The 26821-nt window shown below is 49.0% G+C and overlaps 4 protein-coding genes and 1 pseudogene across 10 annotated transcripts; 2 read left to right on the forward strand and 3 right to left on the reverse strand.

Moving 5' to 3' along the window:
• Nucleotides 1–20: 20 nt before the first annotated feature.
• On the forward strand, nt 21–3521 carry LOC112893396 (acyl-coenzyme A thioesterase 13-like). Of its 5 annotated transcripts, none has more exons than XR_003228786.1 (4): nt 21–575; nt 677–817; nt 2167–2410; nt 2868–3521. XR_003228786.1 is itself a non-coding variant. In XM_025960701.1 (3 exons), exons 1-3 carry the CDS (start codon nt 399–401, stop codon nt 2320–2322), a joined length of 474 nt encoding a protein of 157 aa, XP_025816486.1. In that variant the 5' UTR covers nt 21–398; the 3' UTR covers nt 2323–2852. The 5 variants fall into 5 exon arrangements, 1 of the variants encoding a protein (XP_025816486.1); XR_003228785.1 differs by having other exon boundaries at nt 2938–3521; XR_003228784.1 differs by lacking the exon at nt 2868–3521 and adding an exon at nt 2555–2852.
• A 492-nt stretch (nt 3522–4013) lies between these two features.
• On the reverse strand, nt 4014–10336 carry LOC112895687 (putative E3 ubiquitin-protein ligase LIN). Its single transcript, XM_025963674.1, has 15 exons — nt 9515–10336; nt 9163–9429; nt 8096–8175; nt 6821–8005; nt 6600–6744; nt 6240–6500; nt 5874–6180; nt 5651–5775; nt 5437–5553; nt 5227–5358; nt 5012–5134; nt 4785–4895; nt 4565–4714; nt 4236–4484; nt 4014–4131 (listed from the first exon to the last, which is right to left on the reverse strand). The coding sequence occupies exons 1-15, from the start codon at nt 10334–10336 to the stop codon at nt 4114–4116; spliced, it is 4092 nt and encodes a 1363-aa protein (XP_025819459.1). The 3' UTR covers nt 4014–4113.
• A 1603-nt stretch (nt 10337–11939) lies between these two features.
• Nucleotides 11940–16645, forward strand: LOC112895034 (pyrophosphate--fructose 6-phosphate 1-phosphotransferase subunit beta 1-like). Its single transcript, XM_025962897.1, has 16 exons — nt 11940–12096; nt 12236–12391; nt 12532–12653; nt 12733–12786; nt 12938–13044; nt 13336–13441; nt 13613–13676; nt 14080–14168; nt 14593–14724; nt 14906–15070; nt 15167–15282; nt 15388–15499; nt 15761–15845; nt 16126–16170; nt 16378–16446; nt 16540–16645. The coding sequence occupies exons 1-16, from the start codon at nt 11940–11942 to the stop codon at nt 16614–16616; spliced, it is 1656 nt and encodes a 551-aa protein (XP_025818682.1). The 3' UTR covers nt 16617–16645.
• Nucleotides 16646–17367: 722 nt separating this feature from the next.
• LOC112892894 lies at nt 17368–19644 on the reverse strand (annotated as a pseudogene).
• Nucleotides 19369–25402, reverse strand: LOC112894591 (transcription factor bHLH68-like). Of its 3 annotated transcripts, XM_025962351.1 has the most exons (8): nt 24866–25400; nt 24557–24725; nt 24416–24457; nt 23963–24040; nt 23522–23587; nt 23131–23196; nt 22033–22101; nt 19369–20008 (listed from the first exon to the last, which is right to left on the reverse strand). In XM_025962351.1, exons 1-8 carry the CDS (start codon nt 25165–25167, stop codon nt 19820–19822), a joined length of 981 nt encoding a protein of 326 aa, XP_025818136.1. In that variant the 5' UTR covers nt 25168–25400; the 3' UTR covers nt 19369–19819. The 3 variants fall into 3 exon arrangements, with proteins under 3 accessions (XP_025818136.1, XP_025818133.1, XP_025818135.1); XM_025962348.1 differs by having other exon boundaries at nt 24416–24725; XM_025962350.1 differs by lacking the exon at nt 23131–23196 and having other exon boundaries at nt 24416–24725; nt 24866–25402.
• Nucleotides 25403–26821: the final 1419 nt, after the last annotated feature.

Below are 26821 nucleotides of genomic sequence, written 5' to 3' on the forward strand. Positions count from 1 at the left end.
GCAGCCTGTGGTAGACAAGTAGCAACCTGGTGGACTGGTGGTGAACTGATGACAGACAGTAGTAGTACCAGCAGGCGTCGAATCCACGGCGGTAGGGGAGAGGGAAGAGTAGCCTGTACTGAATACTGATGGCTGGTGAGTCATGAGTAGCGTAGTGAGAAGCTCAGCTGCTGGTAGAGCAGAGCATGAAGCTGAAGCTGCAACTCAAGAGTCAGCTTCTCAGAGTTTCAGAAAGCCGCCCACGCGATGGCGGTGGCACTACTGACACGACGGAGTATTAAAAAGGGAAGCTCGGCGAGGCAGACAGCGCTGACGCTGAGCAAGCCCCGTCCAGTCAAACTAGGCAGAGGCAGGTAGCCTCGTCGTGCCGTCAGAGCCCACCGCCACCGATCCCCACCATGGGCTCCGACGCATGGATGGCGGACGCCGCCCGCAGATGGCTGGAGGACGCCGGCGCCACGGTGGAGGGCGGCCCCGACCGGGCCTTCAACGCGCTGCCGCTCTCCGGCGTGCGCGTGTCCCTCGCCGAGCGGGGCCGCGCCGTCTGCTCGCTCCGCGTGCCGGCGCACCTCACCGTGAGTTCCTTTGCCCCGCCGGTGGTTTACTCTTTTTTCTTTCTGCTTTCGCCTTCGTAAAATAAATGGCGCAATCCCCCGCTCGTGGCGCGTGGGTGCAGGACGCGGAGGGGAACTGGCACACGGGCGCTATCGCCGCGGCGACGGACGACGTCTGCGCCGCCGCCATCATGTCCGTCGAGGGTATCATCAAGGTCTCCGTCCACTACGACATCTCCTACTTCGCACCGGCCAAGCTCCATGTGCGTTCCCTACCTACCATCTCTGATCCCTCCGATTTCCTCTTTCCTCCTCGAGAATCGACATGCTATGCTAGCGGAGGTCGCCGGAGACGATCCCGCTGCTCCGGGGCCGCCCCAAAATATTTACAAAATGCTCCCTGGTTTTGATCGCGATTATTAATCGCGATCCAAACTAGGGGTGTTTATGTAAATACCTGGTCGAGTATTTTTCGGAAAACCCCCTAATATGGATCGCGATTAATAGTCGCGATCCAGATTAGGGGTGCATTTCTAGATCTTTCAATATACATTTTCGGCTAGACCCCTGACTCGTACGGGTTCGGCTGCGACCCGTCCACCGGTGGCCGCCGCCGCCGCCGTCCTACCCACGTTCCCTTCTAGCCGGAAGCGCAGAATCCATCCGTCGCTGGGGCCCCTCCCTATCACGAGATTCGCAGCGAGACGCGCGATTCGCATGAGCATAGGCAGGCAGTCCCAGGTCCCGGCGGCGGCGTCTCCTCCCGGAACAGGGCAGCCTATGCGGCCTCCGTCTATGCCGGTGCTGCAACTGTGCGCGTCTCTGGTGCCGCGACGGTGGATGCTACCTCCTCCAAGAAATGTTTCCTTTTTCCTCTCCGGTCCCTGATTCGTAAATGGCGAGGAAGTCAATCGCCTGCTGCTCTGCTCCTTCAACTAAAGCTGAGCACCGAGCATTTGGTTAGCAAAAATATTTTCTTTCCTGATGATGTGCTTTGCTTTGGAAAGATGGGGCAGACTGTTGGGCACCTTTTCTATTTCCTTCAGCATTTTTTCATCTAGGGGTTGGGCAAGAGACCTTTCCTGACGATTCTTGACCAATGGTGCCTAGTTTTATTTGTAGCCACTCTGCCCAGGCAACTTTTGGCTATTTTTCAGCTCTAGAATGCAAAGTGTCCATTCTGTCACCTGCAGACATGCTTCTTTCTGAAGTTTGTTCCCAGAAGCAACCGTGTTACCCCAGAACAATAGGGTACTGGTTATGTTTCCCTGAAAGGGAGATTCTCAAAAGCATAAAATCAAAGTTAAGACAGAAACATTTGTAGTTGCAGCACATTATACTTTGAGAACATATTCTGACTCAGCAGGGCCCAAACTGAGCATTCCAGAATCATTTTCTGTTAGTAGTGACTCAGCAAGCTTTTATTTGTTCTCGTTTTTTTTCCAAAGTCTAGATAGGTTAGGTGCCAAATCTCTATTCTGAATATATGCATAGTCAGATACGACACTGACCTTTGTGCCAGATATCTGACGGCTGCATACATTCTGAAAACTTTCAGAAATGTATATGTTCGTAAGGACTGACTGAATAAAAACGTGTCCAAAATGTCCAGGAGGAAGTTGAGATGGACGGCAGGGTGGTGGAGCAAAAAGGGAGGATGACGGCGGTGACGGTGGAGATCCGGAAGAAGGAGTCCGGCGAGCTGGTGGCGATCGGGAGGCAGTGGATGACAGCGTCCAGGCCTAGAGGGTCTCGGAGCAAGATCTGACGCCTCATCTATCATCTCTGCCTGACCCTGAAACGGGTGTTGAGTTACTAAACTAGCAGCTGTGAGCTCGGCTCAAGGAAACTGCCGGGTGAGTTACAGTTACATAGATTGATTGGTGTTACAACTTACACAGGAGATATGTCTGGTCTCTTGATTTCTCCGGCAATTATGTTGGATTTTTTTCTGCCTTGGGGGCCAAACAAGTTAGCTCTGTTCTTGTGCATTGTTGTAGCTCTGTTCTTGTGCATTGTTGTTGCTCTCTGCTGCAATGGCTAGCTGTGCTGGGCTCTCGTTGTGGTGAACCGTGGACCAAGATCCCAATGGCCGTCAAGGATGAAAACGGTCGAAAGCAATACTACGCTCATGACAATGGTTCCAGACAGTACATGTTTTTTTTTCCAGGATAAATGAAATATTTGATTTGTAGAACAGGAGAAAGATTTCCCACTCGTTAGCCCGTAAATCATATTTTTGTAACGAACTATCAATGAAAGTTGCAGTTTCATTGTGGAATCGATTGAAAATGACAAGTTTTACGGTTCCAGGAATTTGCCGCGCTCTGGTTTTCACACTCTGAAAAGTGAAAACGGGATAAATGACCGGCTTATTATGCAGAGTGCGACACCGATGTCGAACTTGTCCGCGTCGCCGACGGCGTGGAAGGCGTCGAGGACGGCGCCCAGGGACGACTTCTCTGGTGACGCAGCTCTCCGGCAGTGGCGGTCCTCCCAGATGCACCGGAGCAGGATGCGCATGGCGGCCAGCCTCTCGTCCACCTGCTCGGCTTCCAGGCTCGCGGCGACTCTCCGTATGAACCTCTCTGACAGCAGCGCGGAGCTCGGCACCGGCGACATGGAGCTGCCCGTGCCGCCGTCGACGAGGATCTGACTGAGGAGGATCACCGCAGCAGGGAGCACGAGTGGCGAAGGTGCGGGGAACAGGGGCACCGGCTAGGCAGAGAATCTCGACGGGGGATCCCGGAATGGATGACCCTGGGGCCAGCGGAGGTCGCCGGAGACGAGCCCGCTGCTCCGGCGGCAGCCCAAGGATATTTACAAAATACCCCCTCCAAACCAGGGGCTTTATGCAAATACCTGATCGAATATGTTTCGGAAACCCCCCTGATTCGGATCGCGATTAGTAGTCGCGATCCAAATTAGGGGTCCGTTTGTAAATTTTGCAATATGTATTTTCGGCTAGCCCCCTGCGCTCTCGTACGGCTTCAGCTCCGACCCGTCCACCGGCGATCGCTGTCGCCGCCGTTCTCCCCACGTTCCCTTTCAACTGGAATCGCAAAAGCAATCCTTCGCTTGGCCCCTCCCTATCACGAGATCTCCACTCCTCTGCTCTGATCCGGCAGCAAGACGCCCGATTCGCATGAACTCAGGTAGGCGGTCCCGGCGGCGGCGGCTCCTCCCGTAACCGTGCGCGTCTCTGGTGCGGCTAGCTGCTACCTCCGCCATGAAATGTTTTCTTTTTTGCTCTCGGGTTTCTGATCTAATGAGGCGGATGGATTTGATTTGTGATCGGTCAGTGGTGGCGAGCAAGTCAATCTTTGCTCTTCTTCTCCACAGGCTCCGGCAAGCATGGCATTGACTCTGTGAGCAGCTGACCGTGATGAATGAAACAATCACAAGTTCAGTACTATGAACTTGATCGATATTTACACTTTACAGATCTTGCAAGATCGTGCCAGGATAAAAAAGAAATAGAACAAACAGCATTACGCCACTCATATTTCCACATTTTATTCACCATTCCTTGACGACTCTATGCCTCCTCTGCATCTGCTCAAGTCAATCCCCACGCCTGCAATAAGAAGTGAAATCCCAACGTGAGTACTGAGATGCCGTACATAAGAAGTTCAGATCTTGGCAACCCTTTCAGCAGAAATCAGAGAAGCAGCATGTGACCTGAATCCTGCCGTCCGATGTCCCGACGACAAGGACGTCGCCATCGCCGTCGACGGCCATGCACTGGACGCGGCAGCTAGGGCCGCCCGCCTGCAGCGTGCCGATCCTGGTGAGCTTCTCCCTGGACCAGATCTCCACGGCGCCGTTCCTGGAGCCAAGGTAGATGAGGTCCGCGCTGACCACCAGCGACCGCGCCTCCATCGACGACGGCATCGAGCCGACGAGGTTGTAGTTGGCGCAGTTCCACACCTGCATGCCGCAGCAGCCGTCAGAAACTGAGGATTGAGTTCACGCAATTGTTCAGTTCGTTCGTTTCAGTAGTATAATACCTTGACTGACGCGCCGTCCATAGATGGAGTGCTTCCGGTGTACAGCAATCCGTCATGAACTTGTAGGGAGTATATAGGGTTCGCCTTGCCCAGGATCCTCTTGTTGCCGGACTGGATTACGCCCAGCGTGCCACTCGCCAGGTCGATTTCCTGTCATCATAGATCACATTCAGATTCAGGTTTCTGAAGATTTCAGCAGCAGTCCATGTCCATCAGATACCTGAATGCTGCTGTCGTTGCAGCCGCAGAAAAGCTTGCCGTGCACCAGCGCCATGGACCTCACGTACTTGCTGGGATTCAGGAGCTTGGAGCCGCCGTTCCAGCTGAGCAACTGGAAGGAAGGACACAACAAAGCGCAGGGCGTTCAGCATTCTGAAGTTCTGAACATGTCTCCATGTTCTAGAGTGGCAGCAGCTACTACTGAAACTGAAGGATCTTGTCGGTCACCTTAACGCCTGCGCCTTGCGGCACGAAGCAGGCCATGGCGTTGGCGACGGCAAGGTTCTGCACGGGGTCTCTCGTGTCATGGATCTCCACGCACCGGAGGACGCCATCCCGGAACTGCCACACCTGCACCGGAAAGGGTCACGGGTCATACTCTGAATTGAGTCCATCCTATCCTGTATGACACTATCTCCTGAAGACTCCTGCAAGAAACATACTCTAATTGTCCTGTCCAATGATCCACTGTAGAACTTCTCCTCCGAGTGCAGGACTGACAAGCTGGTGATTGCTTTCGTGTGTTCTTGGGCCTCGTGCACAAGGCGAAGGATGTTTTCACTTCCCTCCCAGACCTGTGGAACAGTTTGACGAATTCAGAAACTGCAAAGAGGTTTTGATAAGCTATGAATTGGGAATTTCGAAAGAGAAACCTTCAGTGTTCCATCAGAGTGGCCAGAGAATATGTGGTTCTTCAGGTAAACAATTGATGTTACTTCACCATTTGAGCTGCAGTCCACAAGGTTGATCTCCTTATGGTTCCACATGTCCTGCAATGGAAAGAATGTTCTTTCAGTAAATCTGAAGGTTGCGCAGAAAAAAAAAATGAAAATGCACTTGGTACTTTGATAGAAAGCTGAGCATTACAACGCTGGATTCCTGGCCGTCTGATAGCAGCTTGAGCATCTCGAATGCGAGGCCGGACGATTTCTTCAGCTCCCTCAGGGTCTTGAGCACGTCCTTGATGTACGTCGTGATGTCGTGCATCCCCTCTGAAAATTTGTTCGTTTGGAGGATCAGAGAAATGGTAACATTCACCATAGTTTGTGTGCACAAGAAAGAGAAAAAAAATGCATGGTCATCAACCAACCCCGGTCGTTCATGAAGCTCCTCAGCGCCACCATGGCGAGGACCCTGTCGCTGCCGTGCTTGGCGGACCGGAGGACGATCACGAACTGCCGTAGCAGGCAGACCCTGGCCGCCCCGAGCACGCCGGTGTCGGGGAGGAGGGAGAGCATGTACACGAGCCATGTGGCGCACACGAGGCTCGTCGTGAACAGCTCGGCGTTCTTGCTCTTGAGGCACTCCGACAGGGCCTCGAACACCAGCCCGAACTCGTGGCTCACCAGCGCGTACGCCGTCTTCCTCTCCCATTCAGAGGCGGCCTTCTCTTCTTCCTGCGCAGAGTTCGTTCACTTCAGACATGCTTGAAAATTCAGTGAGCGTGCGTATCAGCGTCGCCTACCATTTCGTCTTCGCCGCCGTCGGCACGAACGACGCTCAGATCCTGCGACTGCCGGTGCCTCTCTTTCACCCTGGCCAGCTTCAGCAGCGTCGATCGGGCGAGCGGCCGCCCCGACGACGAGAACTTCCCCGGGAGGCACATGATGGTCTCGGCGGCGAGGAGCTGGCTCCGAGGGAAGTCGGCGTTCTTCAGGCACTGGATGAGGCAGTCCACCGCTTCCTCTCGGTACATGCTTAGCTTCCTCGGCTCCAACTGTGCCAGTGCCATGGAAAATGAAAGCGCTGTTCATCAGAACTTGTTGGGGTGTTCAGATTTCTGAACTAGTCGAACAAGTTTCAGAGTCGTGCTAACCAACAGATCGAGCTGAAGAAGTAGTCCTGCAACGACAGGGCTGTGCTCCGGCGGCGCGGACTGCAGGTGCACGAGAAGCGTGTGCATCATGCTGAAGGAGCCGCCGTCCTTGATAGCCCGGAGAACACGCTCCGCCGCCGATCGCCTGAAGAACGATGGAACCGGCGACAAATGAGCACATTGAGTTACTAATTCTTCAATGTAATTAAGGGAGTACGGACTTTTTCAGCTTGAGCAGCTCGTAGAGGAAGCGCACGATGTCGAACTTGTCCGCGTCGCCGACGGCGTGGAAGGCGTCGAGGACGGCGCCCAGCGATGACTTCTCGGCGATGCTGCTCCGGCAGTGACCGTCCTCCCAGATGCACCGGAGCAGGATGCGCATGGCGGCCAGCCTCTCCTCCACCTGCCCGGCTTCCAGGCTCGCGGCGACGCTCCGTATGAACCTCTCTGACAGGAGCGCGGACCTCGGCACCGGCGACGTGGAGCTGTCCGTGCCGCCCTCGATGAGGACCTGGCTGAGGAGGATCACCGAGGCGGCCTTGGGCTTGATGCACATCTTGAGCGGGTCCTCGTCGCCGCGCCGGATGGTGGACACGAGGGCCTCGGCCATGTCCATCTCGACGAGCTGCTCCGGCGTGGGCGACAGGAGGCAGATGAGCACCACGGCCTCCACCAGGCCCTTCTTGAACAGGGCCACCAGGCAGTCGACGTCGGAGTCCACCCTGGTGAGCGTCTGCACGACGGCGTCGTCCCGGGAGGCGAGCTCGGCGAGGAGGAAGACGGCGACCTGCAGCACCTGCGCGCTCACCGAGTTGAAGAGGATCTCCACGAAGCCGTTGATGACGGCGGGCCTGGCGAGCGCGGCGAGGACGGCCTGCTCGGCGCCGGCCTCCCGCCAGAGGCGGTCGATCTTGAGCACCGACTTCTCGGACTCGGCCAGGTCCTCGGACGTGCAGAGGCAGGACACGGCGGCGCGGAGCTCGCCGACGGCGGTCTCGAGGGTGGCCTGCGCGATGACGCTGGTGGGCGAGGGCGCGCTGGCGTGGCTGGCGCTGGTGTCCGGGGACGGCGAGCTGGTCTTGAACGGCGGCGCGGGGCTGTCCATGGTCCCCGCGGCCGGGGCCGTCGGCGTGGAAGGGTGCTGCTGGCTCTGGTCGCGCCAGGCGGCGATGAGGCGCTTGAGGACGTAGTTGGTCTTGGGCAGGTGCGCGCCGTGGAGGCGCTGGCGGGTGATGGGGCAGGTGGCGTTGCCGCGGTGGAGCCACTCCTGGATGGCGCGGCGCTCGTAGGTCTGCCCGGTCTCGAGCGTGACGGGGTCGTCGAACACCTGGCTGGTGATGGGGCACACGAAGTCCTTGGGCGTCGGCAGCGGCTGCGGCGGGTCGGCGTCGCCGCGCGCCGGGGAGCTGTATGGAAATCGATCGTGTTGCGCCGCGTGATGTCAGGGATGGAGGGAGGGAAGACAATGCGAGGCTTATGGGCGGCGGGCGGCTTACCTCGCGGGGTCCGGAGACAGCAGGGCGTCGTCGGCGTGCGGGCGTGGCTCGGACGACGGTGGCGACGCCGCGCGCTTTTCCTAAGAGACAAGGCAACGGCATTGGTAACTCAAAACGTCTCTGGAAGCATGCTGTCCTCAGGCTCGGCATTGGTTTGATCAGCCAGAGAAACCAAATGGACGTGTCCTTTCCCATGAGGCCGATTATCCTAATTTCATTCTGAACGCATGTTCCGATTGACTAATTCAGCCACATATGCTCCAAGACTGTCCAGAGATTTCAGCTTCCAGTAAGAAAGCCTTGCCGCAAATGGCAGCTTCGTAATACGTTGCTACTCCATTCGTTTTAAATTTATTACCTAGACATAATATATATATATATAAAATTTGGAACGGAACGGAGGGAGTAACCTAGAACTGAATAAGCTAGTGTTATTGTCATCTTGGGACTTTCTTATACACATGCATCCCCACATGTACAAAAATATATACCTAACATTGTGATACTCCCTCATAAATTGTTGGAATTATGAGAGGGTGTTTTTTAAACAAACCTACACGTATACTTGTATGTTTTTAAACTAAATATTTCGATAGCTTTTGATGATCAAAGGTTCAAATGTTTGACCAGATCTAGGTCAAAGCATAGACTATTTGTGACCCGATGGAATATTTAGCTACACGTAGTTAGTGTATTTAATAATTGCCTATACAATTCGGTAAAAACGACTGTTATACGGTTTTCCATCACTAAAATGTATATTTAGGTCGCAAAATGACACTATTGTATACCTCTAAAAGGACTTGTATTTTGGACGGAGGAAGTACGAGAATTACCGCAGCATAATTTCACTCTGGTACCTGGCAAGCTGGCAGTCATTTCCTCCTCATTCTTTTTTTTTAAAGACACTTCCTTCTTATTCTTCCCTATTCTTTTAAATTTCGTTAAAAAAAAGGCATGCGTTTCTAATCATGAACTGAGATGCTAATCTTTTCTGGATTAATTGTATGTTGACTGACGCGAGCATGCATGGACCAAACACATTAGCTAAGTTACAGAGCACGCACCTCTTTGCCGGCGCCGAGCTCGGAGGAAGACTCCTCCATGCTGTCGTCTGAGGGCGCCGCCGGCGACTGCGAGTGCTCCGCTCGGAGCCTTGACACCGGGCTTCCTCTGCCCACAGGCGGCGACCGCTGCTGCTGCTGCACGATGAGGTGTGGCGGCACGCGCTGCGGGTACAGGCTCGGCGGCCTCATGAGGTCCCTCCGGCCCTTGACGCTGCCCTGCCGCCGCGGGTAAAGATCGCCCTGCTCCTCCGTCTCCGCCCACATCGGCTGCAAATCAAAATTCACCGGCAATGAGAAGGAAGACCTGATTTACTAGCACTCTTGAGAAGAACGGAGCGTGTCGCGTTATTACATTGTACCGGAAGCCGTTCTGCGAGCTGGCAGACTCGTCGTTGTCCGGCGCGTCCTCGTCGTCGCCGCGATCGTCCTCGTCGGCTCCGACGCCGAACACGAGCTCAGGAGGATGCGGTGGTGACGACACCGTCGACGCCTCGCCGGCCTCGAGGATCTTCCTGAGGTAGAGCGCGTACGCTCTGCAGTTGGCGTCGAGCACCATCTCGTACTCCCGCTCCAGCGCCCTCATCTCCTGCGCCTGGGCGCCGCTCATCATCGACAGGACCCGCATCGCCGACAGCGCCGTTGCCTCGTCGGACCTGCTGTCCTCGTCCCCGTTCCCCGCGGCCGCGGCCGCGGCCGCAGCGGTGGCGGAGGCGCGGCGCGCGGCGAAGTGGCGCATGACGGGGAGGAGCCGCGGCGCGAAGAGCGCCTCGAAGGCCGCGGGCGCGAGCTCGTGGCGCGCCAGCGCGGGGTCCAGCGCGAAGAGGTCGAGCACAGCGGCCGCGGCCGGCGCCCCGCCGCGGCGGCGCGCGGCGCACGCCAGCGCGAGGAGGAGGCAGGAGAGCGGCGTGGCGGTCGGGAGCGACTGCAGCAGGCGCTCCGCGGCGCGGAGTGACGACGGGGACGGCGAGGCCGAGGCGGCGGTGTCGAGCGCGTCCGACACGAGGGACAGCGCCTGGAGCGTGGCCGCCGGGTGCTGCTGCTGCCCGCCGGCGCCGTCCGAGGCCGCCGCGGCCGACAGGAGGTGGCGCCGGAGGAGCGGGTCGGCGACGAGCTCGGCGAGGAACGCGGCGGTGTGCGCGATGATTGCAGAGTACGTCGGCGCCGGGCCGGCCATCGCGCTGCGCGCCCCCGCGGCGAGCGATCACTGCTGGCTGCGACTGCGGGCGCACGGCGACGGGGACGGGTTTGTTTTGAGCATCTTGGTGCGTCGGTTGGACTTGGCAAGCGGTGCCACGCGAGGCGCAAAATGACCGAAATAGGCACGGGAGACTGGTGGCCGCTGGGGGTAGGACGGGCATTTTATGCTCTGCCGGGTTTAAACTAGGGCGGGAGAGGAGACTGACCGGGTTCCCGGCCGGCAACGGCCGGCAACGCGGCGGCGTGACGCGTGGAGAGAGACGGACGGGGAGCAGCTCGATCGCCATGGCGGTGATGAGCAAGTCAAATCCTGTAACTGTGTCCATGATCATGAGGATTGGGATTCATACATTGCACTTGCTTTTTTAATTCTAGACTAGATAGGAAAAAGAAAAGAATCTTTCAAGGGGCCGAGGGTAGATTTGGGTGATCGTCAGCACTTGGCAATAGAGCAAGGCTTCCCAAACAAAAGCTAAAGGCCAAGCGAATGGTAAATTTTGGGTGTGTTCGTTTTCTAAAGTTTAGAGGTGTCACATCAAAAAGAATTTTATCATTTAGAAGTATTTAATAAAGTCTAATTACAAAACTAATTGCAGAACCCCAGGGCTAATTCGCGAGACGAATCTAATGAGGTATATTAGTCCATGATTAGCGGATGATTACTGTAGCACCGCTGTGGCAAATTATGGATTAATTAGGCTCATTAAATTTGTCTCGTGAATTAGCACCTATCTGTGCAAAAAATTTTATAAACAGATTTTATTTAATACTTCTAAATAGCAAGATTCTCTTTGATGTGACGGGTCTAAACTTTAAAGGGGAGGAAATCGAACACACCCTTTATATAATGAAGCAAAATTTGTGACGTATCCTTGTCAACGTTCCGCCTCTGAAATTGCTCGTCGACACGACATGCAACCCCAACTGGTACTAGCTAGGTTCGATGTGGTGTCTCTAGGGGTCTGATTAGCACAGCTAGCTTGTCCTGCTCTTGGCTGCTCCCTTCTGTTCCCCTCGCCTGCAGCCTGCTGTTCCAGCTACAGCCCCGAGATCGAAAGAGTCAGGACCGCTCCTCTTCGTCTGATTCATCCCCCCTGCTCTCAGTCCCGATGTGCTACAGGATTACCAGAGCTTTCACCTGTACGGTTTGAAAAGAAGATGATTTGATTTGGAGGGATGCAATGCTGTTTGTTTAGCCAGACTAATTGTAAGACAGGTAGACATGCCGTAGGGTGGTAATGGATCATAGCTCTACTATTTTCTTCGCAATTCATTCAACTCTTAAAATTAAATAAAATGTAGGAATACCAACGCATCATGTTTACAGCGTGGTAAGGAATCTAAAGTCCAGCCCTCCAGCTCTTACATTATCTATGATATGATAAAATGTAGGACCTTCTACCACCTCTGGACGCATGCAGCCCCCGCGACGGAACCTGCGGTTTGCGCGGACGCGTGGCGGATAGATCTAGTGGTGGGTGCACCGTACCATCGCATAGAATCCCCCCGCCACGGACGCCCCACCTCCCCTTCTCCCGCATCGACTCGACCACCAATCCAAGACGAAGGAAGATCAGACAATGGCGGCGGCGAACGGCCCATCACCGGGGAGGCTGGCGTCCGTTTACAGCGAGGTGCAGACGAGTCGCCTCCATCACGCGCTCCAGCTCCCCTCCGTCCTCAGCTCCCAATTCTCCCTCGTCGACGGGCCGCCCAGCTCGGCTACTGGAAACCCAGGTAATATAACGGTCGACGACCTGCACTGCACCCCGGCCCCCTTGATCTCGCCTCGCTCCTCGGTCATCCGATCCATCGGGCTCGTTACGATTCTGCCTTATTACCTTCGGTTTTGATCTGATCTGATCCCTTCGCGCAGATGAGATCGCGAAGCTTTTCCCCAACCTGTTCGGGCAGCCGTCGGCGGCGCTGGTGCCGGGCAAGGAGGCTGTGGAGGGGAAGCCGCTCAAGGTCGGGGTGGTTCTCTCCGGCGGACAGGCACCCGGTGGACACAATGTCATCTGCGGTATCTTCGGTGAGGGCTAGCTAGCTCTTTGATCCTACCATTGACGACAGAGCTAGCTATCTAAAGTGGCTTAAGAATGATCAAGTGTAAGCATGTGCAGTTATTATGCATGATACCCTCTCGCTAATATAGTGTGTCTGCCGGTTTAGATTTCTTGCAGCATCGTGCAAAGGGAAGCACGATGTATGGATTCAAGGGAGGCCCAGCAGGGGTGATGAAGTGCAAGTACGTCGAACTCAACACCGATTTTGTCTACCCCTACAGAAACCAGGTTATATATCCACACTTTCTTAATGATCTCACCTCAATGCTACCACGAGCTAAGAGTAGTTTTCTTCTATTTCCAACAGGGTGGATTTGATATGATCTGCAGTGGGAGGGACAAGATTGAAACACCAGAGCAGGTATGCTCTCCTTCATTTCCATGTTTCGTCTTGCTTATATATGATTGTGAACTACCTTTTTTTTTCTTTGTATACTGAACTATTTCTCAACTGTGGTCAAAATATCACCCTGCTCGTCGCTACATTAAACATCGATCTTGGGATTGTCTAGTTTAAGCAAGCTGAAGATACAGCCAACAAACTTGAGTTGGATGGACTTGTTGTTATTGGAGGTGATGATTCAAATACTAATGCATGCCTTATTGCTGAATACTTCAGGTTGGTTTCTAAGAATGCAAATCATTTTGCTTCCCCATGCATTCACAATAATGTTCTTTGTTTATCATTTTATTGCTATGAAACAAGCTTTGTACTTAGGCTTCAAAATTAAAATATTTTGTGCCCATTTTTTCTTATACAATGCCACACTGAATTATTATGTGCTGACGGTATTGTTTATGACAATTGTGTAATTAACATACAACTACTAGCATGCAGTCATGTCTGCTTCTTGGCAAGTAAAGTTAATAAAAATGAGACTCTTGCTTAGTCAAAAGCATCTTTATGTAGGTCAAAGAACCTAAAGACTCGTGTTATTGGGTGTCCCAAGACTATTGATGGAGATCTAAAATGCAAGGAGGTCCCAACAAGTTTTGGATTTGACACTGCTTGCAAGGTACCATGTTTTTTTTTTATACACAAGTTTTTGTAGTTAGTATCAGATTCTGCAATCCTTTTTAAGTTACAGAATGTCATAAGCAACCTTTCTACACTCGCTTTTTGACATTGATTTAAAACACGGAGCGCTAACAGACATGTCATGTGAATGGTATATTATGTTTTGCAGATTTACTCTGAAATGATTGGAAATGTGATGACTGACGCACGATCATCAGGGAAATACTACCACTGTAAGCTTCTACACTTATATGGTTTTGTTATAAAATTTTTGCACATTTGGACTGCTTTTATTTCCTAATAAAAGGAACCGCTTGCATAAACATAAACAATATTTGTTTGTATTATCTACCTCATTAATTAGCTGCTACAGATTAGTAGATTAGTCATCCATGATACATGGATTGTATGTTACGACCTTAAGGTTTATTAGGATCTAGCTAAGGATATTTTTTTCTAAAGTGTCACTAAGCCACTTTTGAGCCATTACTTTCTATTCATAGACTACAGCAGAAACAAAATCAGAACCATCTCTCTTTCCAAGGATAGTTAACTTGCATAACTGCATTACTAAATGTCTGTTTGCTAACCAATTGCGATTAACCACATTAACAATTGCTTGATACCTTATTGCAGTTGTAAGACTTATGGGACGTGCTGCTTCTCACATTACTCTGGAGTGTGCCTTACAAACACACCCAAACATCGCTCTTATTGGTGAAGAGGTCAATACTCTTCTTTTGGAGATTTATTTGTGATGCATTTGTTTCCTATTTCTAGGTTATTCAGTGCCTGTTTATAGCTTAGCTGTGACTATGTACAGTGAGAATCACATGGATGGTGTACCTAAAGTTAACATGTTATTCCTATACCATTCAGCAACAGGCATTTGTTTGGTTCCTAACAAAACTTCAGTTACCATCCCTCATACATTACTTTTATATATTTTCTTCTGCTCAAACTTCTCTATCTATGTTTCTATGTTATATTCTAAAGGCACTTGTCTATGAATTATATTGAAACAGCTGATTAAATAATGTAAGCAGGTTCATTTATTTATGGAAATGATTGCAATGGACTGTTTTTCTATTTTCGATATGTTGCTGCTGTTTGATGCACAAAAAAAAAATTATTTTCACCTTCATCCAGGTTGCCGAAAAGAAGCAGACCCTAAAAAATGTTACAGACTACATGACTGATATTGTCTGTAAGCGTGCCGAACTTGGTTACAACTACGGTGTCATCCTTATACCAGAGGGCCTAATTGATTTCATCCCAGAGGTTATAAACTAGCCCTCAATAGTCACTAAATCTTTATGCAAAAGGACACCTCTGTGTTCAGTTAGGCTACAGAGATCTCCTTGATCTCTGAGACTTGACTGTACCTGTTTTTCTGCATTGCGCATAATTCTTCATTCTTTACCCTATTAATTGTATTTTCCCTTCGTTTTTCCAGGTTCAGAAACTTATTGCAGAGTTAAATGAAATACTGGCACATGATACTGTTGATGAAGCGGGTGTCTGGAAAAACAAACTTGAACCAGAATCCAAGAAATTATTTGAATTTTTACCCCCATCCATCCAGGAGCAGCTTTTGCTGGAAAGAGATCCACATGGAAATGTTCAAGTAAGACATTTTTTCAGTTTACCACACAATACCTTGCAAACTGACAGTGCTCCTTTTATCCTGAAATCTGTTCGTGACATCCATATTTTTTTTCAGGTTGCCAAAATTGAAACAGAAAAAATGCTGATCGCAATGGTTGAAACAGAATTAGAGAAAAGAAAAGCAGAAGGAAAGTACAAGGGCACCTTTATTGGCCAATCCCACTTCTTTGGGTGAGTCTACATTCCTGTATCTGTTTTAAAATAATTGACTCTGGTTTCATGTACAAGATATAAAGTGAAACATCATCTAATGATCTTCTCAACGTCATTTTTCAGATACGAAGGAAGGTGTGGCCTTCCAACTAATTTTGATGCCAGCTATTGCTATGCGTTAGGTTATGGTGCAGGGGCTCTTCTCCAGTCTGGGAAGACAGGCCTTATATCTTCAGTATGTTAATTTAACTTCATAAGATATTGTTTGATTAATTTCTGGTTTTTATATTGTGCTAAATTTTTTATGTGTCTGTGGTCATACATAGTGAAAGGTTCAAATCCTCTCACATGTTTGGCCTCATCTCATTTTCTATGATAGTACATAATAGTCTGACAACTGCCGTATGCAAAGTATATGATGGTGATTATCTGCTTCACCGCTTTGTTTTTTTATAATTTGTAATGGTATATATGTACCTTTGTTTTGTCAACTCAGGTTGGTAATCTTGCTGCCCCTGTGGCCGAATGGACTGTCGGTGGGACTGCATTGACATCACTGATGGATGTTGAGAGGAGACACGGTAATTTTCGGCAGCCATCATGCTCTCTTTACCTTTTCTTTTATGTTATGTCAAGTTTCTTTGGAAAAGTCGAAAAAAAAATTCTGATTATTTATTTGAACTTGAAGAATTTTTGGTAGGTATGGTACAATGATTTGATATCATTGCCTTTACCATATTTTACTTTGTATCTTTGGTTACAATGCATTGTTTCGATAGTTCATTAATTGCTTGAAGCATTTATTCTTCTATCTCTAACTTCGGCCTGCTCAATCGCACGTTTTCTAAAAAAAACACATAGGCAAATTCAAGCCAGTGATCAAGAAAGCAATGGTGGAACTTGACGGTACGCAGTAACTTACTTTATATTAATTTTTTTGAGAATGTCGGGATGTGTGGAGCCCCACCTATTGCATTACTCGAAAAGATTGACCATATGGCCAATACAGAGTACAGGAAAAGCTTTTAGTAATTTACCTTTATATCTCATTGTTAACGATGCCCCCAGAATTAACTCATATCAATTTCTGAATTCCTGTACCATGAAATTCAGGAGCTCCATTTAAAAAATTTGCATCCGTGCGAGATGAATGGGGCCTGAAGAACCGCTACATCAGCCCTGGTATGCAGCACTGAGTTCTTGCCAGATGACAAACACACTCGTCAACGACTGAGCTAACAACGACCTAATATGACGATCTTTCTCTTAACACAGGACCCATCCAGTTTACTGGCTCTGGAGCCGACGCTGTCAATCACACCCTGCTGTTGGAACTTGGCGCTCAGGCCTGAGCTAGAGGCACGATTCTGGTATAGCATAGAAGACTTGTTCCAGGGCTAGTTTACAGTCTCCACTTGCGGAACTGTTAATAAGGGGTTCTGAAATTCTGATGGCGCTTTTCTTCGTAGTGGTTAGGTCCTGGTTAGTCCATCAGCTGCTACTCATGGCGATGCCACAATGTTTTGGCTGACATAAGATTGTAACAGTGGATGTTGCAGATTGATTGGATTATGGGTCTCTAGTTGAACTTGATGTGTCTCATGCTTTGATGTTTGCTTGGCACAACTCTAGCTCCAAGTTTCATTAAGGATTTAAATTTTGTATAGGATAAAACCAAGTAGTTTAAACATCAGCGTTAATTAATCTAATCATCTTCTTGGACCTGTGACTTGGTCTGCTTCAAAGTATCTTGGGCCAGTTACCTGGTCCTGGCCAAGATAAGCAAAGAGGCCTAGGATTGAGGAGAATCAGGCCGGTTGGGCAGGTCAGCTGCACTTGGCCCATGTCTCGTTGAACTAGGCCTTCCACGAAAGCCCAGAACAATGTGTGCCTAGTGCCCAGCCAAATCCAGCACACAATCTTTTTTTTTTGGGAAACATAGCACACTTACCGCCTTTGCAGCATCGCAGTTGAAACGACCAGTTTTTATTCCACCGACGAAACTCAAGTTCACAGCAACAGAAAAGCTCCCAAATATTTTCCGAATCCATGACGTGACAGGTGACACCAGTCGATCGGTACGTGTCTGCCTCGCCTCAATTATTACACGTCCTCGGGCAGCAGGCGGGCGTTCTCGCCGGCGGCGGCGAGGAGGGGCACGAACTTGAGCATGACGTCCACGGCGTTCTGCGCCGCGATGGCGAGGAACGTGGCGGCCTCGTTGCTGAGCGAGGATCCGCCGCCGGCCAGGTCGGAGAGCGAGCGGATGGTGAGGAAGGGCACGCCCAGCTGGTGCGCCACCAGCGCCACGCGGCGCTCTCCATCTCCACGGGGGTGCACCCGAAATGGGCCCGGAGGAACTGCCGGTAGCTGGCGTCGTCGGTGTACACGTTGGCGCTGCAGCCCCTGGGCACCCGCGCCACCTTGGGCGGGCGGGGCAGGCACGCCGGCAGCTCCAGGCCCTCGAGCTTCCCGGCGAGGTCGTAGCAGCGCTTGCTGACGGGGACCCAGAATGCGTGCTGGCGCTGCTCCGGCCGTCGTGCCGGAGGCGGGGAAGATCTCCTCCGGCTGGTACCATATGCTGTTGAGCGTGTTCGTCGCGGACGACCCGTGCCCGACGACGGTGTAGTTGGAGAAGTTGAGGAAGCCGAACTGCCTGGTGTAGTCGCCGGCGGCCTCGAGCTGGAGCTCGTTCGCCGGGCCGTGGCCGTGGCGCTGCCAGTTCCAGAGGGAGAGGTGGGCCCAGTGCTGGGGGATGGTGACGTCGCCGATCTGGAGGTCCTCGTTGGCGTTGCCGGCGATGCCCCAGTGCACAGAGCAGCAGCTGGGTGGTGAGCCCGGCGTTGAGCATGCTGAGCCCTGTCATGACCATGACGACGCGTTGGCCTCCGATGGTTCCGAACCGAAACCTTCGCCCTGGCATGCATGCAATGCAACGAATTGATGATCGGATGAAATTAGAGGAGATGCATGGACGTACGGCATGCATGGAATGAACGGAGATGCATGCAACTGGAAACCTGCTAGCTAATAAGCTACCTTGGACGTCCAGGATGTGTGTGGGTGGGGGGGGGGGGGGGGGGGGCGGGGGATGCCATCGCTGGCGGGCTTGAAGCTGGGGGATTTGAGGACGGGGTCCATTTCGTAGGCGTTGGGCACCACCAGACCAGCCCCACGAAGGGGCCGCCCAGCCGGTTCGCCCGCCGGACGGCGCGCCACGTCTTGGTCGAGATGAACCCCGCCGCCGGCGTCGCCGCCATGGCCAGCAGCGTGTGGCCATGGTTATTATGACCATCACCATAGCCACGGCCTGATGCGGCCGAACGATGACGACTAGAGCAGCAGCTGCCATGTCTCGCTGCCGATCGCGATCTGACCGGAGTGGCTAGCAGCAGCAGCACGCAGCTAGGTTGTTGCTCCAATCCAAGTAGCAGGCCAGGCCAGCAACGAATGAATAATAATCCGGCCTCCCAGCGTCAACTGGTTGTCTTTGCTAGTTGCAATCAATAGAATAACGCGCTCGTGTGAGTCGTGGCGCAATGTATACATATTTTGGTGAAAGCAAGAGGTTGTTAGCTAGTGTAAGCTTGCTGTTTATGAGGAAGTAAGCATGATGTGATCTCACAGATCTCGTGTTTTCTCATCACCACCGGATCATAACTAACACATACACGATGTGACCTACTCGTCTCGAACGCTAGCTATCGAGAGTCATGCAATGGCAATCACCAATGGGCTGCTAAAAATTGGAGGCGGCCAACGCTTCTGGCACTCGCGCGCACGACCCTGAGCATTCGCGGGGGCTATGCCTTCGTGTATATGCTGGTATCTCACAACGCCTAACAAGTGCGGGTATATTTTTTTTCTTTTACGAAACACAGTACAGTACAGATGTAGACGAAATCACCACGGACGCTTCGCTGTTAATAGAAACGTCGTCTACCACTGAACTAAAATAATATAATGGTACCGGTTAAATTCTGGAATAAATTTAGAAAAATGCGAGCATTCGTGCCGAATCGAAAACTTAAACCCGGGTGGTCAGCCGATCGAAAACTTAAACACCAAGATTAAAAGGCGATGCTGCACAGAGAATAAATTAAATAGTATAAAAATTAATTCCTCGATGCGTACATATTATATATCATTAAAGGGTACATAGCAGGGACATAGTCGTGTAACAGCCCACACATATACACATTATATGTACTATATAAAATATCTCTCAAGAATTAAAGGTATATATGCATCATAGCATCAAGAGCAATCATCCTACTAGCTGATGCATGCGACAGAATGACGGCTCCTGATGATATGTGCTCGTGCTCCATCATCATCAACGATACAGCCAGCTGGTAGCTGCTCGCTAGCTAGCTCCATTGTAGTCCATGGTGAATACTAACAACTCATGGTAGCTAGCTAGAGATGAAGCTAGCAAGTAGCAACCGGCCGGACACCAGCGAGCAGAAAGAAAGTAATATATAATATCTACGCGGTATATATATATATATATGCATGAAATGGAGATCGATGCATATGCATGCATGGTCGTCCCCTATCGCCAGATGATGCCGCCGAGCGGCGGCGGAGGTGGTGGCGCCGCGGCCACCGCCCAGAAGTCGGAGGCGCCGCTGTCGTCGCCGGCGAGGTGCGACGTGCAGGACACCGGCACCAGGCACAGCCCTCTGCTCCTCAAATCCTTGCTGGAGCCCTCATCGTCACCGCCGCCGCCATTTACCTCCTCCTGCATGCACCGCCCGGGCAGAATATAGTATATATGCATGTATATCCAAGAGAGAAGAGACCAAGACTACAAATCCTTCACATGATATTACATCACAATAAAATTCCACGTGGTAAAAATAAACCTGTTTCACCTCTTTGATTGCTTACCATATGTTCAGGAAAAAGAAAATCCTTTTGCCAGGACACACACATCCTCAAAACTAAGGGCAAATGGACTTTTGCCAGGACTCCAGCTAACTTTAAATTAGCCCACGTATCCAAACATCCATTCTAATAATTAGTTCTAGCCATTAGCCAACTAACAATTAGCCTTTGCAGATCCAAACAGGCCCTGAGTACCAAGTTGGGCTTAAAAAAAAAGGAAAACTATGCATAGTAATGGTAGACTTTTACAAATAAAAATTTACCCGCTTGGTCGAGGCATCAGTTAGTTTCTACCATACCATTGCTAGTGCTATGGTTTAGCAACTGCATATGTATGCGCAACTAACCGTGCACGTCAGCACGCAGATATTGTGAGAAAACTTAATCACTAGTACAAGTAGCAGTATTGATTCAGCAGTACTCTCCCTCTCTCTCTCTCTGCAAGTGGCGCCGGTCCCACAACCTCAGCGAGCGAGAGCATGCGGTGCAGCTTACGGCTGGCTGCATATCGACCTGTCAGCTTGCATTGCACGTACGATAGGCGTGCAAAAAGGTGAGCCGAAACCATCTGACGGACGTGGAATATACTATCATTGAATCACATGCGGGCGCTCTGATGATCTGCAGCGGCTAATAAGCTGGGGCTCGGCCCCGGCCAGCCATACTTGTCCCCGCATGCATGCGATCGATCGATGAGCTCAGTGTCACTTTAATTGGCAACAACTAATAGTCAGCTATATATAGCAAGTTATGCATCAATATATATCAATTGCAACTGTAACCAGTTGCAACTCAAACCGACCCGTGGACGCAAACCGGTTGCAACTGGGCACGAACCGGTTGCAACTGGATGCGGACCGATTGCAACTCAAACCGATCCGGTTGCAACTGTTATGCTAGCACTGAACCTACCCTCTCAGCTGGTTCTGGTTGCAACTGGATTGTGTCCAGTTGCAACTAGAACGGCCACAGTCGCAACTGAAAAGATGGGTGCATTTTTTTTGTACAAAATACACTCATATACGTTGTAACAAAACACTATACATATATATATATATATAATCATCATATGCACTTAGCTTGCTCACTTAGGGATCTACAATTACTAATATAGTTACTCTTTCTGACCTGTATGCTAGTAGTACATGCATCAATTTCAGTGAAGTTGGTCCCTTACCATCCATTCACTTTGCAGGTGTCACTTTAGAATTAAATATATAAAAGAGTCGTTATGTATGTATCTACTAGCTAGTATAAAGTTTCCATAATTATATTCCTTCTAATAAAACGTGCGGTGTCAATTCGATCTGTTATTTTTTTTCAGGAAATGAAATGGCGAAACTTACTGCATATATATATATATAAATATATATAGTGTTGGAATGCAGCTCTGACACGCCTGCTCAAGGTTTAGAGATGCCTAATGTAGCATTGTAGGCTACCTGATTGTGTCTAGTTGGTAATAATAATAATAATAATATCTAATATAATATATACGAATCAGCCCCCTTTTGGAGTCAGATGGGAGCGAGTTCCATTTCCAAACAAACTAATGCATGGTACTCTTACAGAGAGGACGCTCTAAAAAGCTTCAAAATTCCCCCACACTACTTATCTCATGATCTGAACATACAGTGCCTGGCTTTGCTAAAGCTATCTTTTCTAACCCTATCATCTCTGCAGGAAGCTAAAGTAGTTGATCAAAGTGCGTATGTCAAAATTTTGATTTTAAGGACACCTTTGCACGTGCCTAGCTAGCTAGCTCCTGCACACGTACGACGTACCGCCTATACAATGTGTGTGTGTGTGTGTGTGAGAGAGAGAGAGAGAGAGAGAGAGAGAGAGAGAGAGAGAGAGAGAGAGAGAGAGAGGACTCACAGTAGCTACGGTGTGTTGTTGCATGGAGTTCCCGTTGCCATGGCCTCCCAAGTAGGGGAAGCTGAGAGCCTGCAATACCATATTACCTTGTCATGAGCATGAGACACAAACAAGAGAGGAGGAAGAAGAAGAAGAGAGAGACATGCACGCATGTCGCATAGTGCCTGAATGAAACACACGGCAGAACACGACAGCACGCGATGTACTGCAAGCAGCCATGCATACATGCACACACTTTAACGGCGTGCTCTTACACCCGGCCCCACACGTCGTCCCCGCTCCTTTGTTTTTTCCCCCACTTGTGCTCGCATCTCACTCAGGCCACTCTTATTTAGTTACAGCATGTACACGTAAATTTTCCTGCCCCCATGCATTGGACGGTACATTACCAACAGTCCTAATTCTGCTCAAATTTTATTGATATATTTATAAATCCCCATTGAGAAAATTACTTAGTACTTCAAGTAATTACTAAATTGTGTAATTGCATGCATGAAAAAACATGATTATTAAGTTATGCTAACTTATTAACAAACAGCACATTTGTTCTTAAAATGCTAGTTAAGGCTCCGTTTGGTTCTGGAGGGCTAAAGTTTAGTCCTGTCACATTAAAGAGAATTTTACTATTTAGAAGTATTAAATAATTTTTTTTACAAATTTTTTTGCACGGATGGGTGCTAATTCGTGAGACGAATTTAATGAGACTAATTAATCCATGATTTGCTACAGTGATGCTACAGTAACCAACCGCTAGTCATGGATTAATATGCCTCATTAGATTTATCTTGCGAATTAGCCTAGGGGTTCTGCAATTAATTTTATAATTAGATTTTATTTAATGCTCCTAAATAATAAGATTCTCTTTGATATGATAGGGGTAAAGTTTTTGCCTCCGAAACTAAATACCCTCTAAGTTTACTATATATGAGGTTTGGCTAGATCATGAACTTGATTCATTGAAATCTCCTACTTTCGGGTGCATACTTTAGGGTTACCGCGTCATACTGAGCATCTGCAAAAGCTGATCTGATGACATTTTGAGAACTGAATATGATGAAGAGAACTATAAATAGATATGATTAACGAAAGGAATTGGACCTCAATTTGACTCAGGAGGAACCTAATGTAGCAAATAGTCTCCTGTAGTACGGAGGCAGTGTCAGTCTGCAGAAAGGAACACGTATGCATGTCAGGGATTCATTTTACTTTCACTGATCACACTGCTCCTAATAAAGTGAAAGAGAAGCTGCAGGCTGCAGCTGAAAACAAAACAGGACGGAGCATGGGCAAAACCACATTTGCAGAACCGTTAAAACCATCTGCTAGGACAAGACACGCATGTCTGACTGACGAGGTATAGCTAGCTACTACAGAGAGCTCTTCTACTTTTAAGTTGCATGCATTTCTCTCTCTCAACATGCATGCAGCTTTACCTGGCTTGTACTACTATGGTGTACTATTGATGTGGCTAATTAGTAAGCTGCTGTACCTTGCCAAATGGGGATACGATCTGGTGAAGCGCTGTTATCCTATCCCCAAGCCTCTCCTTTCTTACCTGAAACAAACAAAGGATTATATATATCCCATTACTTGTGTGTATGTCATCACGCTTTTTTTTACCAAAAAAATGTGAAAACACAATGGATAATGTACTTGGTAAATCGTTGTTAATTCGTATATGTTTATACTTCCTTGAAGAGAGTGAATCTATGGTTAACTGTTGCTGCGTGCTGCTTTTTACATGAAACCTGGCATGCATGATTATTGCTGACTTCTTTGGAGCATATTTGATCAACATAAGGTTCACATGGCTGTGTATATGTCTAAGCTAGAGGAGGTCATCATCAGTAGTGAGAGCCTCAGAGCCGGATTCCAAGATTGCATGAACAAATGATGGGCAAATATATACACTCCAGACAGATGAAGAAACCTTAAGAGTAGATTGTGCTGAAGAAGAGGTTTGAACCCTAGCCTTCTTTGGAGCTGAACCACTTGCAGTGCTGTTGCCCTGAAACATTTTTTTAAAAAATAAAGACCAAATGAATACACAGCAATATCAATCATGGAGTCAGTTGCACATCGAACATTATTATGCAAAAATTAACATGAAGCATGCACGCCTTGTACGAAGTGGATCTTATTACACCCTTCGCAGAAAGATCATGAAGCAAGATCCAAGAATCATGAAAACTTTATTTGGAACATGAGTTTCAGAATTAAGGTAGACCTTACACATGCATATACCCAGCAAACAGACAGAAGCAATTTTCTCCAAGGGGCGCATATATATGGCTTTTTATCAAAGAGAAAATGAACTTAATATGTGCACTCGCTCCAGACGCAATTAATTAATAATTTTCTTATGAGGAATTTTACCGCTTACCTCAGAAGAGTTATCAGAGTGATGATTCTTCACCTCCGGTGCCTGCACTGATGTGCTGTTTGAGAAGTCTAGCCTGTTGCTGCCGAGGCTTGTGGTGATGCATGACCTAGGAGAGGACGCCAAGAGCGTCTGCTGGCTCACCTGAGATTTATTGGTCCCCGATGTCTGCTGGATCTCCTCACCACCACCATGGCCATAGAGATTGTAAGCTGCTGCTGCAGCCTGAGGCATAGGTCCGGCTTCCTCTAATCTTTTGGACAGTAGAGCTGTGGCAGCGCTGTATCTCTCATGATCTCCAACTAATCTCCCACTGCAAATTTATACAAATTAGCACAAATTTATACAAATTTGCATGAATCAAAGACTCCCATAGTATGCTGCCATGACAGAACCAAACAAATTAAGAGAACCGAGAGAAGAAGGGTGGAGATAGCAGAGATAGGTGTTTACAGAAGCAGCTGGCTCCATGACTCCGGCATGTTGCTCTCCCGCCCATCATGCAGATCACTGCTGGTTGCCAGAGAAGTTGTAGTGCTGTTCACCTCAGGAGGCAGCTGACCAGAAGAGATTTGAAGGAGGTGCTGGGGGAGGAGCACGGAAGAAGAAGAAGATAAGCAGGGAGGTATCTTGTTGGAGGCTTCTTGCTCCTCGGCACAAGGCATCAAACTACTCATCATATTCTTGCTGTCTGTACCACCACTCCACATCATCTGCTGCAGCAAAGAGCTCTTGAATTCCCCTCCACCCATCATGCTTGGCTTGAGCACACAAACAGAACCTCTAGGATCCAGCAGCCATATCTTGCTGCAAATTCTCTTATTATGCAATCTCGATCAGGTCAATCTTTAGGGTCTGGCCGGCCGGTAGCTTTGCTTGTCCTCCTCCTCCTGCTTTCTCTTTCTAGAGATGGGGTCTCTAGAGAGAGAAAACAACAGCTTTTGTTTTGTATTCCCCTGGTTCCTTTTTCTACACTACTCCTTTGTTTCTGAACTTTGCCTTGCAATTCTGTCTTTGTTTTTCTAGTATGCTTATTTTACCCTTTTTCTCCCCATGCCCCCACTTTTGCTTTATCAATAAAAAGTGGTGGCGGAAAGGTACGTTGTGTGACACACGATTTCAGGCTAAAAGGAGTGGTTTGTGCAGAGGGTGCTATTTGTTAATTGGTGCTTATGCTAACTTTCAACTACAATAAAATAAACTAAGTACAGTTGATTGCTAGCTAGTATCAGTGAAGACAACTACTACCTTGGCTTATTTCCGAATATATCCCTATCCATGTCCTTTGGATTTACTCTCAGTGGGATCGGAGGATATGTTACCGTGTTAAGTTCGTTGCGTGTCTCATATATATGACCTACTATTTAATTTTGTTCTAAGATTGTAGGGTGATTTAATTTATATTTTTTTTAAAAAAAATAGATAAAGATGATCATCAATCTGTTAAAATAATAGAATGGAATACATATAACTGTTATGTGCCGTTTGACTCATGCATGCATGGTCGACTTTTGTTATGCATGGTTGTTAAGTAGATTTTTTTTTTTGCTTGTTGATGAGGTGCGTACGTGCAGTTGCAGGTGGAGCAATGATTTTTACTTTCTTGTCAAGTCAGAAGGCAATCGATCATCGATGGATCGACGAGAGAGAAGAGCTGCTATATATGCTATCGACAGATACAATCAACCATTTGGCGCCTCTTTATTGGGTGCAGCGGTCGATTGTACTTTAGGTGAAAGCCGCTTTAGGTGAAATAAAGCTGATTCCTGGATGGATTTGCTCCCATCCATCCTTGCTGTCCGCTTTCGATCGGTTTTACAAGATCATCTCAATCTTGTACAAATAAAAGCCCCACTTTAAGTCTCTAATTTCTACTCCCTCCTAAATTATTAATCATTATAGAGTAAAATGCATCATAAATCCTTAAACTTGTTACGGAGTGTCAATCATATCCCTAAACTCCTAAACTGCAGACCTGCCATCCCTAAACTTGCTAATCATTTTACGTGAGGTCCAAATCACCGTTACATCTGTTAAACCACCTGTGTGGCTGCTAACTGTGCGTCGACGTGGACCTGACGTGTGGGGCTCACATGTTACCTTCGCCTATCTTCTCTCTGTTTTCTCTTTCTTCCCCATCTCTCTATGTTTGCTGATTACTAATTTAATTTCAAACGGAGGGAGTAGTAGCTCGCAAGCGACAAAGATATATGATGAATCTTTGAGCGAGCATCCAGTTTTATTGTTTGGAACGCAGAGATTTTACAGACAATTTTACATGCATGGACAGATCTGAGTCTATACAAATCAAGGGGTGGTCCTGTACGAATTGCATGTGAAATCTTTCTTTCTTGGCCTACATCCAAGTAGTAAGTTGCTCTGTTAAAAAAAATAGTAAGAGCATCTCCA

The sequence above is a fragment of the Panicum hallii genome, chromosome 5, assembly GCF_002211085.1.
Source record: "Panicum hallii strain FIL2 chromosome 5, PHallii_v3.1, whole genome shotgun sequence".
NCBI classification, from domain to species: domain Eukaryota; kingdom Viridiplantae; phylum Streptophyta; class Magnoliopsida; order Poales; family Poaceae; genus Panicum; species Panicum hallii.